General features: G+C 48.6%; 2 protein-coding genes across 4 annotated transcripts in view; one reads left to right on the top strand and one right to left on the bottom strand.

Moving 5' to 3' along the window:
• The window catches only part of PTPRA (protein tyrosine phosphatase receptor type A), a 520,615-nt gene that overhangs the window by 367,298 nt on the left and 134,201 nt on the right, over positions 1-19,116 (top strand). The gene's annotated exons all lie outside the window — the stretch shown is intronic.
• PANK2 (pantothenate kinase 2) lies at positions 2,128-17,935 on the bottom strand. Of its 3 annotated transcripts, none has more exons than XM_050974187.1 (7): positions 17,537-17,935; positions 8,405-8,757; positions 7,013-7,266; positions 5,901-6,077; positions 5,538-5,661; positions 3,910-4,035; positions 2,128-3,242 (listed from the first exon to the last, which is right to left on the bottom strand). In XM_050974187.1, exons 1-7 carry the CDS (start codon positions 17,745-17,747, stop codon positions 3,192-3,194), a joined length of 1,296 nt encoding a protein of 431 aa, XP_050830144.1. In that variant the 5' UTR covers positions 17,748-17,935; the 3' UTR covers positions 2,128-3,191. The 3 variants fall into 3 exon arrangements, with proteins under 3 accessions (XP_050830144.1, XP_030095136.1, XP_030095137.1); XM_030239276.2 differs by lacking the exon at positions 17,537-17,935 and adding an exon at positions 17,278-17,292; XM_030239277.2 differs by lacking the exon at positions 17,537-17,935 and having other exon boundaries at positions 8,548-8,757.

The raw sequence follows: 19,116 nt of genomic DNA on the forward strand, positions 1-19,116 counted from the left end.
CACAGCTGCTCTGGGAAATCCATTCCAGGGCCTCCCCACCCTCACAGGGCAGAATTACTTCCCACCATCCCAACTGTGCCTGCCCTCTGGCAGTGGGAAGCCATCCCTCAGTGTTCTGTTCACCTTCTCCAGGAGGATCCCCAGGGACTGTGCTGCCCTTACAGCCATTTTTGGGATGATGAGCTCGCTGGGCGCCTCCCCCCTGCTGGGACAAAGTCTGGATCTCGTACAGAGCTGCACAGAACAGTTATTGGTGCTTCCACCCCACAGCTCCTGTTCCCTCCCCACCAATCCCATTTTTATCAATGATCAGTAATGGAAGTTTTTCATCAAAGCCAAAACTGTTGCAATTTCCCCAGAATAATTAATGCTCTTTAAATTTTTTTTTCCCCCTTATTTAAGATGTTTTGAAATACAGCTGATTCCCAGAACCTGAAACCTGCAGGATCAAGGATTGCCAACAATTATTTTCAAGAAGCTAAAAACAAAGTGGGGTCAACCCCAATTTCCCCAGCACATTCCTGCTCATTCCCACCACCATCCATCCCACTGTGCTGGAGCTCCAAGAATGAGACATAAAGCAAACAAAGGGTTTGAAGCATATAAAAAAATAGCTAATATTTTATAACAAAGAAAAAAATCAAGAAGTTTACAAAAAAGGAATAGACAATAAGCCAGGAACTTTGGTGCTGGGATCAGACCGTGCTGGAGCTACTCCAAAGTCCAGAGAAAAAGGAGTTACACAGGCTCATGTCCAGAGTGAGGAAGTGAAACTTGCAGGATGCTGAGCCCAGGGATCCAGTGCCTCGGGGCAGGGACTGGGGTGGATCAGGCTCTGGGATTGCTGCTGGGAATTCCCAGCCCTGCAGAGACTTCCCAGCTCTCCACAGCAGAACCATGGCAAGGTGGCTTCTGCTCCCAAGGCTGCTGTGCTTAATAAAAGCCAGGCTTGTTCCTGTGGATCTGAAGGATTCCCACACCCTCCCCAGCCCAGGCTATCACTGACCTGTTACATCAAGGAGCCACACAGATCCTGGGAACACAGGCATTCCAAAAAGCCAAAGTTTCTGTGCCTTTTCCATGAGTTTTGGCTTGAGGGTGGTGAAAGGCCAGCCAAGTAGAGATGTGTTAAATTTCAGGTGGTACAGCAGGAGCTGAGTCCAGAAACCCTTCAGTCAGCACTTTGGAAATGGAGATGATTTTAATGGAGAGTTTGGGAACCTTTGTGTGATTTCACAAGGAGTGAAGAATAAATGAGAACTTGAATTCAGCTGATCCCAAACAGGGTGCCCAGAGCTGCTGTGGCTGCCCCTGCATCCCTGGGAGCACCCAAGGCCAGGCTGGACAGGGCTTGGAGCAATCTGGGCCAGTGGGAGATGCCCCTGGCCATGGAATGAGAGGGGCTTGGAGGTCCCTTCCCACCCAAACCATTCCCTGAGCTGTGTGATCCTGCTTCCAGCCCTCAGCTGTCCAGTAGCACCTTGTGGAACAAAGACCAGGACACAAATGGAACTTGTGTGAGGCTGCAGGAAAAACAAACATTTTCCTCCCCAGCCAGCACAGATCACCTTCCACAGGGGCTCTGTGTTCTTTTCCCTGATTTTACTGGGATCAAATCCCTGGCTGTGTCCAGAATCCCAGCTCAGGTCAGCCCAGGTTTAGAGACAAACACAGATCTCCCCAGCAAAGCAAACACCTCTGAATCTGTCGTTTCCTCCCTTTTCAGAGGGAGGTGCCACACAAGGAACCCACCTTGGAGTGCTCAGATCTCAGGATACAACAATGAGCAGAGCTGGGCAGGATTCATAAGGCAGGGAAGGGCCTGGGGCTGTCCAGCAATTCCAGCCTGGCTCACAAGAAAATCAGAGAAAAATTGAAATTGGAAAAAAATCCAATTGGAAAAAAACCAAAAAACTGGAAATTGGTTTCTCTGGGAAGAAACCAGGACTGGAAGGGCGTGTTGATGGTCACTCTGCTATCCTGGGATAAACCCTGACACCATGACCTGATCTGAAGGATCTGACCAGCTTTCCCTGTGCTCCACAGAGCTGCTCTCTGGGAAGCCAGAGCACTTCCAAAGCTGTGTCTCCATGAGCTCCCATCCCCAGGGAAGGTGCAGATACCTCGCTGCTTTTAGAGAGCGTTTATTGAGCGTGCAGGATCCACTCCAACCCCCCATCCTCGGGGTGCAACTTCCACAGGGGCTCCACACTGCAGTATCCTGCTCACAGAGGCTGTGAGGCAGCATGCACAGGGAAAAGAGGGAGCACAGCATGCATGGAAAGGGGAGAACTCCCCCAGAATGACAGGAGTGCAGCCATGAGAAATGTAACATGGAATATTACAGAGATCCAAGTGTGACTGAAGGAAGTGTCTCTTTGGTGGAGTGTGGTAACAGAAAGAAAACCCCAGACAAACAAACAAATATCCCTATTCCACCCTCAAATCTAGATCTCGAGGCTGGAGGCTGACTGACACCCCTGACAGCATCCCAGAGGGTGCTGATGAGGAGCAGGAGGCTGCAATGGGTCTCACCCTGAGGCACAGAGCCGTGCTGTGCTCTACCTTCCATCCCTGGACAGGGACAAGGACATGGGGAACAGGGATAAATAAAGCCTGGCTGGCAGCACAGCTGTGTCCCAGTGTGGATCCAGTGGGCCATATGGAGTCAGTTACACACACCAGGGCTGTGCTGATGCTCTTCCCCTTTCCCAGACCATTTTCCAGCACATGGAGAACCTCTGATTGTGAACACAGAACTGACCTGGGCACTTGGCACTCCAAGGGATCCCAGTGGAAGGAGCAGAGCACCCCTGCTCTGCTTTGTCGCCGTCATTAAACATGGAGTAAAACTAAAAAAATTCCCCTAAAAAGGGCAATTCCATGTGATTGAAATGCCCCCAGACCTTCCCATACAACCCCAGGTCCAGCCAGTGTATTCCAATCACATCCTTTGGAACAAACCTGCACTGTAATCCCAGATGGATTTCAGCACTTCCAGACACCCATCCCCACAGGCCACCACAGTGAACAGTCTCAGTGGAGGCTGTGACACAAAACATGGGCTCAGTGACCCCCAAACCAGGGGCTCAGTGACCCCCAAACCAGGGGCTCAGTGACCCCCAAACCAGGGGTTCAGTGGCCCAGGGAGTGCCCTGAATCCAGAGGTCCAACACAGATCCTGCACTGAGTCAGGCTGAGTCCAGAAGTCCCAGGAGAGCTCCGACAGCGCCAAAGTAACCCTGGGGAGCAGATGGGGACATCAGTGAAAATCCATGGAATGTGTTCCCTGACACAGGAACAGCAATGCCCACAGAATCAGGGAATGGCTGGGGTTGGAAAGGACCTTGCAGATATCCAGTGCCACCCCCTGCCATGGACAGGGACACCTCCTGCTATCCCAGGGTGCTCCAAGGCCCACTGTCCAGCCTGGCCTTGGACAATTCCAGGGATCCAGGGGCAGCCACAGCTTCTCTGAGAAATCCATTCCAGGGCCTCCCCACCCTCACAGGGCAGAATTCCTTCCCAATACCCCATCCATCCCCGCCCTCTGGCAGTGGGAAGCCATTCCCCTTGTCCTGTCACTCCAGGCCCTTGTCACGTCCCTCTCCAGCTCTACTGGAGCTCCTTCAGGCCCTGGAAAGTCACCCTGGAGCCATCCCTTCTCCAGGCTATTACACACACAGTTTAATTTTAACAACATATAAATGAGAGGAGAAAGATACAACTACAGGGAGGTACATTATAAAATTGAAAATAAAATAAAATAAAATAAAATAAAGCTGTGGCTGTAGCAGGAAAGCCCTGAACTCCTCCTGTACTGCATGCACCCAACAGCTCCACATGGCTCTTTCCAGAGCACAAGGATTTGTATTTTGCCATGAGACAAATTTAAAGAAGGAATTTTACCTCATGTTCCAAGAAAAGTGCTTTTAACTGTCCCTTTGACCAGTAGTCCAGGGCATAGGCCAGGAGCCTCATGGAGATGGTGTTGATCCGAAGGAAGTTGCCCACAAACACCACACGGTTGATGTTCTGCAAGTGTGAAGGGGAAAAAAAAGGAATATTAAGGCTAAATTCTATTTTCTGCTTGCAATGATAAAAACCCAGTGTGGGGAAGGGTCTGGAGTACCAGCAGCTGGGAAGGGGCTCAGCCTAGAGAGGCTCAGGGGGGACCTTGTGGCTCTGCACAGCTCCTGCCAGGAGGGGACAGCCGGGGGTGTCCCAGGGAACAGGGACAGGAGGAGAGGAAACAGCCTCAGGCTGGGCCAGGGGAGAGTTAAATTGGATATTTGGGGAAACTTCTTCTTTGAAAGGGTTGTCCAGCCCTGGCACAGTTGCCCAGGGTGAGTCCCCATCCCTGGAGGGATTTAGAAGCCCCTTGGGGACATGGATCAGTGGTGGCCTTGGCAGTGCTGGGGGAATGGTTGGACTTGATGATCTTAAAGGACTTCACCAACCTAAACGGCTCTGAAATTCTATGAATTAAGTTCCTGCTGAAAGTGTCTGGCAGAATGTGCAGAACACCACACACAATTCCATCAGAAAGGAGGACCAGGCCATTTTAAGCCACCCTCCTCCTCAGACTCTCCCAGAAATGCCCAGGCCAAACTACAGCCTTTCTAACTCAGGAATTTGGACAGAACAGCTGATTTTCCTACAAAATCCTTATCCTGCCTGGGAACACTGATCAAGTGCCTCCTGCTTCCCCTCCTCCCAGCTCTGGCCTTTGATCCATCATGAAATAGCTGAGTGACTCTACTGTTAAACTGGGGGGGAAAAACTGATTAGGAGTCCATAACCAACACAATTTTTAAAGAAAGAAAAAGATCAACCAAGCAGTGATTATTGTGGATTTAAACCAAACCAGACCTCCAGCTTTACTTTTCCATCCCAAAATAGTTCTGATCCAAGCTCTGAAGGTTTCTTGTTCTCCAACATGAAAACAATTCAGTTTCTCCTCTTTCTGAGGAATCAGATCAAGTCTTTTACCTGCTCCTGCACTCATATCCTTCTGTGGATTTTCCTTCCCTCCCCACACTGATTTACACTTCCCCTGAACTATTCATGATCCTCTTTTCATTCAGCTGAGCTCCAGAGCAAGGAATTAGCAGATTTATTATGAGCAAGGCTGTTCAGGACAAGTCTTGCCTCATTTAGGCAGCAGAGCCAGAGGAGTCAGGAGGATGCTGGATTCCATCAGCCCATCCCGTGGAAGCAGGCTCAGGATGGAGTGCAGAGCATGTCTCTGCTCTTTCATAGCCCTGTACAATGCTGCTTGACATGAATGCAACAAGGCAGCACTGTAAAGAAGCTGAAAGCACAGAGATGCAGCAAAGGACGTGGCAGTGGTGAGTCTTGGGCAAGAAATCCAGACCAACTTGTAAAAACAGCACAGGAGAAGATATCCAGCCTCTACACCCCCTTATCCCTCCTTTCCTCCTCTCCCACTGCTTCCCAGAGCTGTTCCAGAGAGAGGCAAATTCCTCAAGCAGGCAGCAGCACACAGGGAGCAAGGGAAGAGATTCCCAAAATACCTCGTTAAGTGCACACATCCGTGCTATGGAGCCAATGTTGTTGGTGATGGTGATTAAAGTGGCCCTGGCCAGGTCCTCCTTGCTGACAGATTCCCTCTTCTCCTTGCTCATCATGTTTCCAAAGCTGTAAAGACAATTTTGGGGTTAAAGGTCCCATAAGAATGTCAGGAAAAAATGAGAATTGCTAATTTAACCAAAGTGATTAATCTTGAAGGACTGATTTCTAACTTCAAAAAGCATTGCTATCCATAACTTAGATCTCTTAGGAATGGTTGCTCTCCTAAGGCACCTAAATCCAGTTTTTTATCCTTGCAGGATCTCCAGGGCAAACAAAACCAACATGAGACCCAGGCAGGGGGTTACCTGGATGCCACAGCCCAGCCTGGCAGCCCGAAGCGCTCGTAGTCTCCTCCGTAGATGTCCCTCACCAGTTTGTCCACCTTGGTGCTGTCCCCATGGGATGCCATCTCCAGGGCCTCCTCAAACGTGGAGCAGCCTGTCAGAAGGCAGCAGAGGCCAAAGAAGGTTCCCCCTCCAAGGCTGCAAGTAAAGCAAAATGAAAATGAAAGCTCAAATTGTTCAGCTCTGCATCCCAGTTTGCTCAGGTCACCCCATTCCTGACCTCTGTTTTAGGGAAAACCATCTTGGAAAGGCAGCATTTTCCTTCAAGTCTGCTCCTCTCACATGACCTAGAGGCTGTAAGGAATCCCTCACAGCCTTCTGCACAGGCCATGCTGTGAAATGAGACCTTGATTTTTTTTATGTTACACTGTTCATTTTCTTCCCAGCATCCAGAGATGTTAATCTTAAAATAAATGTTAGTTCTGAGGGATAACTGGGGTGTCAGGGCAGATATCCAAAAGCTGGGGGAAAAACCCTGTCTTGTTCACTTCACAGCACACAGATGCTACTAATGATGTCTAGTAAGAGTAAGAACTGTACTGAGGGAATTTAAAATTATTATCATTATCATTACTACTACTGCCTTTCAGGGAATCCAGGAAAGCTTAAAGCCACAGAACTCTATGGCTTTGCCAGGACACAAAAGCCACATCTTCAAGATGGGCAGCAGCTGGGAATTACTGCTATGCCATTATCCCTTCCACCAAAATCTGGCAACTTCTGGAAATCAAGATGGAAATCTCAACTTCTTGGATCAAAGGTAAGAGTTGTTAACAATCCCAAACAACATGACCTCATAAAAGAAATAAATAAAGCCCTTAAATTCCTGCAGCAGAGCAACTGTAAAACCAGCTTTGATGGAGACTGGCTGCAGTAAAGACACCAAACCATGAAATCCACATCCTCTTTTCCATGAGGGATCTTTTCTGCAGGGAATAACTGCTGGAAAGAGCAGGAGCTTGGTCATTCCCCTCACCACCTTTACTGCAGCTTGCCCCTGGAAATGCCATTTACAAAGCAGGAATGTGCTCCAGACCCTAAAAACCAAGTCCCTTAACCCCCCCAGCACTCACCTGGTGCCTGTTACCCGTTTATAGTTGTCTTTGGAATACACAGCCAAAATGCTGACCCCTGAGCCAATGTTCACCAGGAGGAGAGGATAGGGATTCTCCAGGTTGAATGGAAGCTTCTGGCACCTCTCAGCATCCGTGGGGTTCTCAAAATAGTAACACTCTGAGTGGCCATTGAAGCCCACAGAGTCGATGTACAGCACTCCTTTAATAAGGCAGTCCAGCTCATCAAGCTTACAAAGCTCAAGGTCACCCATCTGGTGGGAAGGAAAAAAGAGGAATATTGAAGATTAGCCAGGGATTTGAAGTATTTATGCTCAGGGCTGGAAAAATGCATTCACTGCCAGCTCAGTCCAGCTAGGTCCAGGCTCCCTGTGGAGGCTGAGGGAGAATGGATCACAGGAGAGCTCAGGGACTCCAAAGTACAGCAGCCCTGAGGTGAGGAACAGGGGAAACAATCTGGATGAACAGATGGACACTGAGAGAACTCCAGCAACTCCCACAGCCCTGATTTAGGCTCTGATGCTGAGGCACTGGTGTGAAAAACTGGGAAAAATGAGGGGGGACTCACATTGTTTGATCAAAACATCCCACAAAACCCATCCAAAGGAACATCAAAAAAAAAAAAAAAGGATGTCATTACCTTGACCACACAAAATTGGATATTAGGAAAAACTTTACAGAAAGAGTTGTGTTGCCCAGGATAGTGGTGGAATCCCCATCCCTGAAGGGACTTAAAAGCCATGTGGATGTGGCACTCAGGGACATGGGTCAGTGGTGGCCTTGGCAGCGCTGGATTGGATGATCTTAGAGGGCTTATCACCCTTAATGATTCTCTAAAAGCCTCTTTATTTGCATTTTTCCAAGCCCTGACTAAACAAATATTTATCACATATTTTTCACCATGAACAAGGATCCCACTTAGAATGAAGCCACATGATGATGTCCAACCCCAAATATGAACTTCCTGACAGTTACATTTACCACCAAAAATGCCTGAACCTCAACCAGCTCATTCACACAGGTGTTAGAAATGAAACCAGGCGAGCAAAGGAAGAAAACAAAGCAGGAGAAAGACAGCAATGAGTAAAAAAAAGAAAAAAAAAAAAACCCAAAAAAAAAAAAAAAATCACCAAAAAGACTGAGATTAGCACCAGAAGAGATTAAAAATAGAGAGGAAGATGTTTAAGAAAGGTCACAGTGAACAATTTCAGAGTTACATTCAGGGCAGGAAGTGTTTTAATTTGGAGATGCCAACTTGAACTGGAGTTAGGGACAGCACCAAAACACAGATTTCGAGAAATTTGAGAGCGTGCAGAGCAAAGTTTCTAGTTTGAAGCCTTCAAAGCAACGTCACTAGCAGATCCTAATGGTAAAGAAGCCAAAAATGCCTACTGTGCGAAAGTCCTGCTCAAATTTGTACGCTCCACCTCCCGTGGCACATAAGGTAGTGTGGAGGCTCGAGAAGTGCTTTTCGCTCCCCATTTGGATAAAAGCAGGCATGTCATGGGTAGGAAAGCGTATAAAGTGCAGATTGCCTTTACGTCCACACAGGGTAAGGTCCCTGAGCTCAAGGTGCACATCCCGAATGCCTGTGGAGCCATAGGCTACGTTTGAGGTCAGGTATTTGCGGATGCTTTTGAGGTTTTCCACTTCTTCCTCTTCCTCTTCGGCCGTGATGTCCTTGGGTTCAAAATAAACCAGTTTGACCAAGGTGCCTCCGATGTCCAAGCCAAACCAGGGAAAGACTGGAGAGAGAAGACAAAGAGTAAAGTGTTGGGGAAGATGAAACAGGAAAGCCTTATAAATATGATTGCCTGGCAAAAGATTCTGAGAATACAGAAACTATAAGCGAGATTGAAATGAAGGCAACTTTGTTCAGTTACTGAACAACTGAAAAACAATGGTATGGCCAGCTGAATGTAATCCCCTTTTGATGAAACAACACCCTCTGCTTGCAGACAGGTCTGAGGGTAAGAGCAGACCCTACTAGCTTGGCAGAAGGGGCCCAAAGAGGAGTTTTTAGGGTTTAAAATGTAACACAGTATGGTAATGTGATGATTCTCATAGGCTGCATGTAAATGCTATAGAATTTGTATCTTGTACTAGATCAGTCAGTGAGAATTAAAATATTCAACACAGAAGATTTATTGTATTGTAACGGGAACCTCACTCTCTTACTCTCTCATCTCTCATCCTCTTTACCACTGTCTCTCTTCTCTGCCTGCTCTGAGCTGTGGCTGGCAGCTCCCAGCAGGGCCCCTGCACCCAGGCCCTTTGCAATAACCCACAAGTTCCACGACCTGGCTTCAGAGATCTCCCACCCCTGACACTCCTACAGTAAATGAGACAGGGTATGGCACAGCCATAGCATGAGCACCTTTCTAGTGCCCCTACCCATGGGAGGGGGTTGGAACTTGATGGTCTTTAAGGTCCCTTCCCACCCAAACTGTCACAGTCATATTTTCTGGAAAAATCTCTTTGCCCAGGATTCATCTCCTGGGAAGCTGAAATCCTCAGAGGAAAAGGAAAAGAAGCTCTTATCTCATCTGCTCATCTGCTTTTCCTGTGTTGTTCTCACATGTGGAATGTGTTTGGAGATTCTTTATCCAACTGGTGTTTGTTTCATTGGTTTCATGTGAATTGTTTTGGCTTATTGGCCAATCAGGGTCAAGCTGTGTAACAAGTTTTCATTATTATCTTTTTAGCCTTCTGTAAGTATCCTTTCTGTATTCTTTAGTATAGTTTAGTTTAGTATTCTTTAATATAATATAGTATCTTAAAATAATAAACTACCCTTCTAAGAACAGAGTCAGATTCAACATTCCTTCCTTCATCTGGAAACCCCACAAACACAATACCAAACCACCCTGTGACTCTATGCAAACAGTTTTCACTGAATTAATTAATGCAGGTCTCTAAGGACCCATGTGGTCTCTCCATTCTCAGGAATGCTGTCTTTGACAAGAGACTCCTCCAACATGAGCACAGCTCCTGTTCAGAGATCCCCCATGTTCGAATATTTGCTGTACAACACTCAAACACTGACATCCCTCCCCACAGGTCTGACAGCTTCCATAGCCCTGCCAGATCCTGCTGCAGGTTTAATCCCCAGCTATTCCTTTTCCCAAGTTCTGAACCAGAGCCAGAGCCACGGATAACACCAGTGCTTTTACATCAAAGGGATGTACAAACGTTCCCTAATTACAACACAGAGCTGAGCTAGACAAGCAATCTAAGATGCCGCAGGGAGACAAAAACAAATGTCTAATTGGATTATTTTATTAGTCAAATTCCCCCATGGTACAAAATATGCATCAGTGTCAGGCCCAGCAACATTTACAGCTGTGTTAGATAATGAGCTTCTTGGAAAAGATCAAGAGAAACCCCTGATCTGATGGAATCTGTGATTAGAGCTGGGAACTGGAACAGATTAATATCACTATTAATGAGCTAAAGGAGAGGCTGGAGCCAACAAGGTGCACAGGATCCAGAGCAAAGGGAAAAATGTAGCCACATGTAAGAGCTTATGGGAGCAGGATTCAATCCTTATGGTAGCTTCCAGAAGGAAAAAAGGAACTTTTAGAAAATAAATCTGAATACTGGAATCATAAATGTTGGGAAAAAAACCCCATAATCCCAACCATTCCCCCAGCACTGCCAAGGCCACCACTGATCCACGTCCCCAGGTGCCACATCCACATGGCTTTTAAACCCCTCCAGGGATGGGGACTCCAACAGTGCCCTGCGCAGCTGTGCCAATGCCTGACCACTCTTCTGGGGTGGAAACTTTCCCAGTATCCAACCTAAACCTCCCCTAGCACAGTTTGAGGCCGTTCCCTCTCCTCCTGTCCCTGTTCCCTAGGAGCAGAGCCCAAACCCCCTGGCAGGAGCTGTGCAGAGCCACAAGGTCCCCCCTGAGCCTCCTTTGCTCCAGGCTGAGCCCCTTCCCAGCTCCCTCAGCCTCCCCTGGAGCTCCAGCCCATTCCCCAGCTCTGCTTCCTTCTCTGGACACATTCCAGAGTAGAAGTTACCAAAGTTCCTTTGGAAAACAGGATCTTGGATTTTAGTAAAATTCCTTATCTGCAAACAGATAAGGGTGGAACATGGAGAAGCCCTCATTCCTCCCCCTTTGGAGCAAGAATCCCTCGTGCCAGGCTCTTCAGGGAACAATCTTTGCACAGGCAGCAGCCTGACAAGTTGGAGGACACATTCTCTCCTAGGCAGATTTATCTGGTGGCTGTACAGCCCCTTCCAAAGTTTTCCAGCTCCCAGGAGCTGCTGGCACTGGCAGCTCCCCACAGTATTTTTAATCCACCAAGTTATTTTTATGTATTTCCACAGAGGCCACCCCCAACCATCACCAAAGGAAATCTTGAAAGAAGATGCAAGCTCTATTTTTGGAGACACATCCAAACCCCAATCACTCTCCATTTCAGAGGCATTTACTTCAAACAAGAAGAGACACAAAAATAACTTTTCATGAATGAAAGGGAAGGGAATCTGAATGGCAGCCCAAGAGAGGGAGGGAGCAGGAGCAATCCAAGGACTTTTACACAGGCAGATAGTGATAACACAAAGGGGAAAGGTTCTAAACTAAAAGGAGACATTTATGTATTAGAAAGAAATTCTTCCCTGTGAGGGTGGTGAGACCCTGGCACAGGGTGCCCAGAGAAGCTGCCCCTGGATCCCTGCAAGTGTCCAAGGCCAGGTTGGGCAGGGCTTGGAGCCACCTGGGATAGTGGAAGGTGTTCCTGTGTCCAAGGCAGGGGGACTGGAACCAGAAGTTCTTTAAGGTCCCATCCCACCCAAACCATTCCATGATTCTGTGATTTCTGAATGTATTTGTTCCTGTCAGAACATGCCATTTGATTTCTGCATTCTGAAGTCCACTGGAGTTTTTTTTTAAGCATCCCCATTGCATTTGGAGAACAATCTTCCCTCACATTCCCTCTGTCAGGCTATGCAGGGGTAAAAACGGAGAGAGAGCAGAGGGTGGGGACTCAGAGATGGCCTCAGATGTGCAGCAGGAAAGACAAACATCCAAAACCACCATGCTCTGAAGCCACATGCCTGAAAATGCCACAGGGGCTGCTCCATCACAGGCTAACAGGCTCCCACTTCCTAGCACTCAGCTGGCAGCACATGCACAGCTTCAGTAAAATAACATATTTGTTTTAAAGTTGCTAGTGAAGCTCACAAACTCCTACACTCAGTGACATAAATCTTCCAGATTTCAGGGCAAACACCAACTGGGTCCATCAGTTTAGGCAGCTTTCCTGGTCATAAAAAACAGAGCAAGCAGCTCCTTGGAAATTTCATTCCAAACCCAGTACCATCAAGATCCTCAGTTTTTTATAATACATAAATTTATTTTTTATTTGGGCAGAACATTAGGCATGGAGTTAAACCACACCAGTTATCCACTATCTGTCTCACCAGGAACAGGAAAACTGGAATGATACCAGCAGAGCTGGGAGTAACTGCAGCCAGGCTGGGCTCAGGGGTCACTATCTCCACTCAGCACTGGCCCTAAAAAGCAAATCCAACCCTCTGAGGTGAGACACAACTTCCGAGCAGAGCTGGCTCACACCTCCCTGTGGCACCAGCTGGAAAAGCTCCACACTGAGCAGCTGGTGTTCTCCATCTGCCAGGAGCTCAGCTGTACCTTCCCGAAGTCACCAGGGACAAATTCAAAAAGACACACTATTAAGGTAATTATCTTACCCCAAATGATTGTTAATTATGGAGTCCTCATTATATACATCCCAGCCACAGGTTAAGAATCCAAGGAAGAAGCATGTGAGCTCAAAATTAAGTACTTCTTTCCCAGGCTGTGAAGGATTCCCTATGCAGTAACACCTGTTGGAGAACTCAATCCATTACAGGGACAAAACTTCCCTATAAACCCTTTTTTTGTAGCAAAGGGGAATGGCACACAAACAAGAGGAGAAAACTATTCCAAGGACATGAAGAACTAGGGATTTTTTCCTGAGACTTACAGGAACATGCAGGGCTGCAACAGCTCTTCCATGTCTGAGAACTAGAAAAATCCAAGGGAGGGAGGAGGAAGCTCTCCTGGATCAATGCCATCACCATCTGCCACCAAGATTTCTCCTGAAACACTGATTTTTTTTTTTTTTCCCCTGCAGAGGAAAGCCATCCAGAGATTTCTCCCTTTTAAGCCTCTGAAGCAATTTTTCCAAGAGAGCTGCTGCAGATCTCCAGGAGCAGCAGGAGAATTGCTGGCATCCAGGAGCCCTCTGGGCATCCCCGAGACTGAATTTGCTCAGTCAGAAGGTTCTGCTGGAATAACCAGACACCAGCAGAGATGCAAACACTGCCTCTCATCACCTCCTCCCTGCTGCTACTTGCAGCTCTGGCTGAGGGAAGAGCCTTGCAGGTCTCCCTTAACAATGGGAAGGATGGCAAACCCCAAGGCTGCCATGGGAATCACTGCATGGACCTCTGGGTTCTCCTCCTGCCCAGCACCTTTTGGGAAGGGTTTAGTTGTTCCTTGAATGTTTGGGCATTTCCAAGAAAGGCAGGAAATCCTCTGCTCTCAGCTCCAAACCTCCTGCAATGTCTCCCTGTAGAAACTCTGTTGTTTTTTAGAGGATGAGAGCCATGAAGCTCACTCTCAGGGAGCTGGGCAGAGAAGCTGTGACTGCCTCATTCCTGGCAGTGTCCAAGGCCAGGCTGGAACAACTTGTACTAATGGAAGGTGTCCCTGCCCTTGGCAGGGGGTGGAATGAGATGGTCTTGAAGGTCTCTCCCAGCCCAAACCACTGGCCTGACAAAGTTTTGCTTTCCATGAGCAATTATAAAAGCAGCTCTCTCCATGTATTTTCATATAAACAGTTCTTTGTCTTAAAAACAAACCTTCTTCTCAGGGGCAGATCTATGGATATGCAGCAACAAACAAAAGAGTGGTCTGCCAACAAAGTTAAGGGCTCACAGCTCTGACTAAATAATCCCAGAAAAGCTCCGGGATACTTTGTGTGCCCACAGCAAGAGCTGCCACCCTCCCTTCAAATCCCTTTTGCAGTCAGACTGTAAGATCTTCAGGGCAATAAAAAGAAATTGCCTTTATCTGATATGTAAATTACTTCATAAAATTGGTCACTGTGTAAATAAAAAAGCCCTCAACAGACTTATTCTGGAAGCTGCAGAACTGTCAAGATGAAAGAGGTGATATAATTAAAGATCTCCATGGTGGATTTTCATCACAAAACAAGCAGCTCGAGTTGTATTTCAGAGTGATCCTTAACTTCTGAGCCAATTATATCAGGAGCTAAAAAGATTAGTCTGATGATTTAGTTCAGTGTGTGACAGCACCTCTAGGCTTACTCTGAAATATTAAATATTATATTTTAATAGTGTTATACCATGCTAGAGATTTTACAGCTGAGAAAAAAATACAATTCATTAGCATTTAATATAAAGTGACATTAAGTCTACATCTCCTCCTATCCCTAAAAACAGGCTCTGATAGGAATTCATATTTCATACACCATTCCAAAACAGAAAAGGATATTTAAACATCAAAGCTTAAATTTTGTGCTACCAAAGAAGTGACAGAACAGCATTTTATTTTTACCTTTTCTTGGATACTCTGTAAATTGAAAATTTGAAGTCATATGTCCATCATGTATTTGCATGATCCCAAAAGAAGATACTAAAACTTCCAAAAAGGGATCAGTTGAAGAAAAATAATATTTTTTTTCAGGGAACAAACAAACAAGCTACAGAAGGGAGAAGAACATTTTACTCACCAGGGAAAAAACCTCAATTCACCTCTGTTGAATACCCCAAGATTTCAGGATGAGCAGGGAAGGAGTGGAGGAGGGGGAAAAGGGGGAAAGCTGATGAACTGAAATGCTGATCTCTTTCTCTTCTAAAAAAGATTCATTAAAAAAACATTTCCCTGCTCATTATGACCATCATCAGGTTTCTGCCTGGCACTTCACACTGCCCACAGCCACAGCTCCCTTAAGAACCATGAGGGGAATATCCTCAGTATTCATCTGGAGTGTTCCCAGTCCAATTTTTAAGTATGGATTTCAATAATGGCACTGATAATTCAGTACCAGTAGGGAATTTTCCTGTATTGCTCCTGAAACTGATAGTTTTTGTGTATGACATGCCTGCCTGTCGGACTCCCCTTCCCAATGTAACACTCCAAAGCTACAACAATCTCCAGTTTGTGTTTTCAGGGACACTTCTCAGTCCCTTCTGAGAGCAGCAGTGCCCTTGACTTCCCCCTCTTCTGCCAGGGGCACACAGAAAATCCCAGTGTCTGCAGTAAAGCCCCTTGAGTGCACCAGGAAACATTTCACAGAATCATTCAGGCTGGAAAAGACCTCCAAGCTCAATTCCAACTGTTCACACAGCACTGTCATCTTCACCCCTAATCCACGTCCCCCCCAAGCACCACTTCCACATGACTTTCAAACAGGGAATTTAAATTTAAGAGCCCACAGTGCACGAAGGCACACAGCTGGCATAGTGGGTGCAGAGTTTATTTCAGATCTATCCCAAATCCAATCCTCTTCCCTGCTCTCTGCAGTGAGACAGCCCTGACTGCACATTACAGGCTCAGAGGGCTGAGGAGGAAGGAGGATCATGAGTCTGCCAAAATCCTTTCATTCCTGGGGAAGTGGGGCTCATCTGCCAGGGCATCTGCCAGCACAGCCAGGCAAGACAAGCCTCAAGGTCACCCAGCTCCTTTGCCACATGCCAGCAGCAGACAAGTGGGAGCTAAAGTAGGACATTTTTGATCCCACACCCATTAAATGCTTTCCTTTCATTTCAGCTGTAGTCTTCCTTAAGGTGGGATGGAGCATTTTAACTCCAAAACATGACTGATTGTGACATCAGGCATTGTCCCTGCTAAGGGACTCGCCTGCTCCTGCACATTTCTCTTCCCCTTATCACAAGAATAATTTAAGAAAGTCAGACTACATTGTAATCCCAAATCCCACCATGCTGACCTTCCAGACTCAATCCAAACCCTTTTTTGAAAGCTGCCAGAACACCTGTCTTCCTTAAAGTATCCCATGCCACTCTCAGCATCCAACTTTAATCCACATTTTCCAGAGAAGACACAGAAATTGCCCTGAGCAAGGCACAGAATTATCATCTAATGCAGAGCTCCCTCATTTTCATACCAGAGATCTTTCATGTCCCTGCAGCCTTTTAACAAGTCTCTAATTAACAGCCTCAAGGTCCTCTATTCCTATTTATCACACTAAGTGCCTTTTTCACCAGCAATCAAAAAAAAAAGAGCAGAAACACTCTTAAAACTTCCCATAAATATGATAATAAGTGTCTCAGCACTGCCCAGTCACAGCTGAGATGCAGCAGATCCTGTTTTCAGCCCAGATTCCTTGCTCACACCTTTTTAACAGCTGAGCAGGTACCAAGGAATTACACGGAGGCTGTTTGGTTTTCAGGGTATGGCAATTTCCTTCCAGGAGGAAGGACTCCAGCAGAAGTCAAGGAATAATCTCTTGGTTATTCCTCAAATATGGCTGAAGTCAGGGACAGCCACGGCACCTGCACAGCAGCTCCTGCTGCTCCCAAAATGAAGGCTGCCATCCATTTTGCTGTTTCCAGTACGACATTTACAAACGTGGTTCGAGGGATTTTTTTTTCCCCTTAGAAAGCCTGGTTTGATCTGTGTCCAGCTCCTGCCAAACCTGTCAGGTTCTTCCCTTCCAAAATTTAAATTATTCCCTTTGCCCTCCATAGCTTTGCTTTTACAGTTACCAGTCCAGCCTCACAACCTCATACCCTGGTCCCTCCATCTGTCCTGCTGTGCCGTTTTCCTCACTGTCACCTGGAGGTGCCTTCCCTTCCTTCCCATCCAAGGTCCCCAATCTGGGAATCTCAGCATCTTCCACAGCCCCATCCCATGTCCTGTCCCACCAGGAAGGTGTCACCTCACCCTAAACCTCCTAGAGCTCTTGGGGCTCAGCTTGTCCCACCCTTCAGCCCAACCTGCTGAGCCCATGTCACTGTCCCACCACGTCCCCACCATGCTGTCCCCAAACTAGCCATGCAGAGCCCATGCCATCACCCCATAGTGCTGGTCCCAAGCTGATGATGCTGGACAATTATCACCCCTCCGTGCTGTCCGCAGACCGGCCATACTGGACAAGTCACCCTGCGTCCCCACGGTGTTCCAGCCTGGCCATGCTGTGCCCATGCCATCACCCCACTGTGCTGTCCCCAGCCTGCCCACGCTGTACAAACCCTCACCCCACCGTGTCCCCGCCGTGCTGTCCCCACGCTGTCCGTGCCGTGCCCATCTCACGGACCCCCCTGCCGTGTCCCCATCCCTCCCCGCTGCTCCCCGGTGTCGCCCCCGGCCCCACCTCCCCAGATCACGCCCCTGCAGCCCCACCCACCTCAGCCCCGCCCCTCTGGCTCATTACCATAAGCCCCGCCCCCCCTGCCCATCCCCTGAGCCCCCCCCGCTTCTCTCCCCCCGCCTCGCTGCCGTTCCCGCTCCCCCGCACTCACGCGGGCGGTTCTTGCGGACCGAGTCCCGCCGCTGCCGGCTCACGGACCCGCCGCGTTCGCGGGGCTGCGGACCCGCCGCGCTGTCCGCGCCCGCCGCGCTGCCGCTGCTCCGCCGCCGCAGCTGGGAGGGTCCGGCGTCCGCACTGCCGCCCCGACGCCTCGGCTTCTTCTCGTCCTCCGCGCCATCGCCACAACTGCGCGGCGGCTCCATCGGCAGCGCGGCCCGGCCCCATGGGCCGCCCGGCCCCGCTCCGGCCCCGCTCAGCCGCCACCGCCGCAGCCACCGCCCCCGGCGCGCCTGCGCCGCACGGCCCCGCGGGGCGGGACACCCCGTAAGGCGGCCGCCAATCCGCGCCCCCCGCGGCGCAGAGCGACAGGAGGATTCGCCAATGGGAGACCGGTATTGCGCGGCAGCGGGGAGCTGGGTCCACCTCCTGCTATCGGCCGCGTAGAGTGACAAGGGCGGCTACCCAATCGGAAGCGTGCGCCTGGGTGAGGCGGGTCGACATGCGGCAGCTCTGGCCTATGGGCTTCTTCTGGGGCGAAATTGACAGAGCAACCGCCCAATGATCGAGAGAGTTGTCCGGGTAGGGCAGGAGAAGGCGCGGTGATTGACAGCCGGGTAACTATGGCAACACGGGGGGCCGAAGGGAAGTACCGCAGTAGGTTCGGCTGGGCTGGGCCGCGCGGAGGGGCTTATTTGAATATGATCTGCATATGCAGATGATGATGCATATAGACGTGGGGCGGTCTGCAACCCACTATGGCGGGCCTGAACGGATCTTAAAAACCTCTTCGTTCCACCTCCTGCCTTGGGCAGGGACACCTTCCACTGTCCCGGGGTGTTCCTAGCCCTGTCCATCCTGGCATGGAACAGTTCCAGGGATCCAGGGGTAGCCACAGCTTCTCTGGGCACCCTGTGCCAGGGCCTCACCACCCGCACAAGAAAGAATTTCCTGCTAAGATCTTAAAATCCTCAGCTCTCCTTTCCATCCCAACATAATTCTGGTGTGGACACATCCCTGTTCTTTAAACCCTGATCCCGTGTTTATCAAGTGCAGCAGGAAAACCCCTGGTGGTGGAAAGATCGAGGCAACCATGAAGAGGGGTTGCAAGCAAGCAACAACCAACAGGATGGAAATTCAAAAGGAAAAGAAAGATTCCCAGACTACAGGATGCCATAACAGCTCCCGTTGTAACATGATAGAGATTCCATGTGGAATGTTAATTGCTGTCTGCCACACCAAGGGTGGAACTACGGCCCGGTGACCCAGGGTGCTCCTCACCTGCCCCGAGGTAATCCCAGCTCACCACAATCCTCAGGCATTAATTCGATACCTGAAGGATCAGCGACCAACATTCCACTAAAGTGTGATAATTTCTGTGAAAATTGGCTGAATCCTGGTTGCCAGAGTGAAAATGGGACAAAGGGATTGGTCAAATTTGGTTGGTGTATTTTTAATATCCTGTTGGGTGAGTAGAGGAAGTGGATAAATGCGGTTGGCAGTGACAGGAGATAAAGGATGAGCTCTCTGAACACAAATAATCTCATTCAGAGCAGCGTTGCTTTCATTTGGATA

The sequence above is a fragment of the Serinus canaria genome, chromosome 4, assembly GCF_022539315.1.
Source record: "Serinus canaria isolate serCan28SL12 chromosome 4, serCan2020, whole genome shotgun sequence".
Taxonomy (NCBI): Eukaryota; Metazoa; Chordata; class Aves; order Passeriformes; family Fringillidae; genus Serinus; species Serinus canaria.

What these genes read in the sequence shown, in the direction of transcription:
- PANK2 (XM_050974187.1), bottom strand. Translation starts at nt 17,747, where the DNA reads ATGGAGCCGCCGCGCAGTTGTGGCGATGGCGCGGAGGACGAGAAGAAG. An exon ending in AAACGGGTAACAGGCACCAG is followed by an intron (nt 6,078 to 7,012) that starts GTGAGTGCTGGG and finishes CTTTACTTGCAG; the next exon opens with CCTTGGAGGGGGAACCTTCT. An exon ending in CACTTTTCTTGGAACATGAG is followed by an intron (nt 3,243 to 3,909) that starts GTAAAATTCCTT and finishes TCTGCTCCCCAG; the next exon opens with GGTTACTTTGGCGCTGTCGG.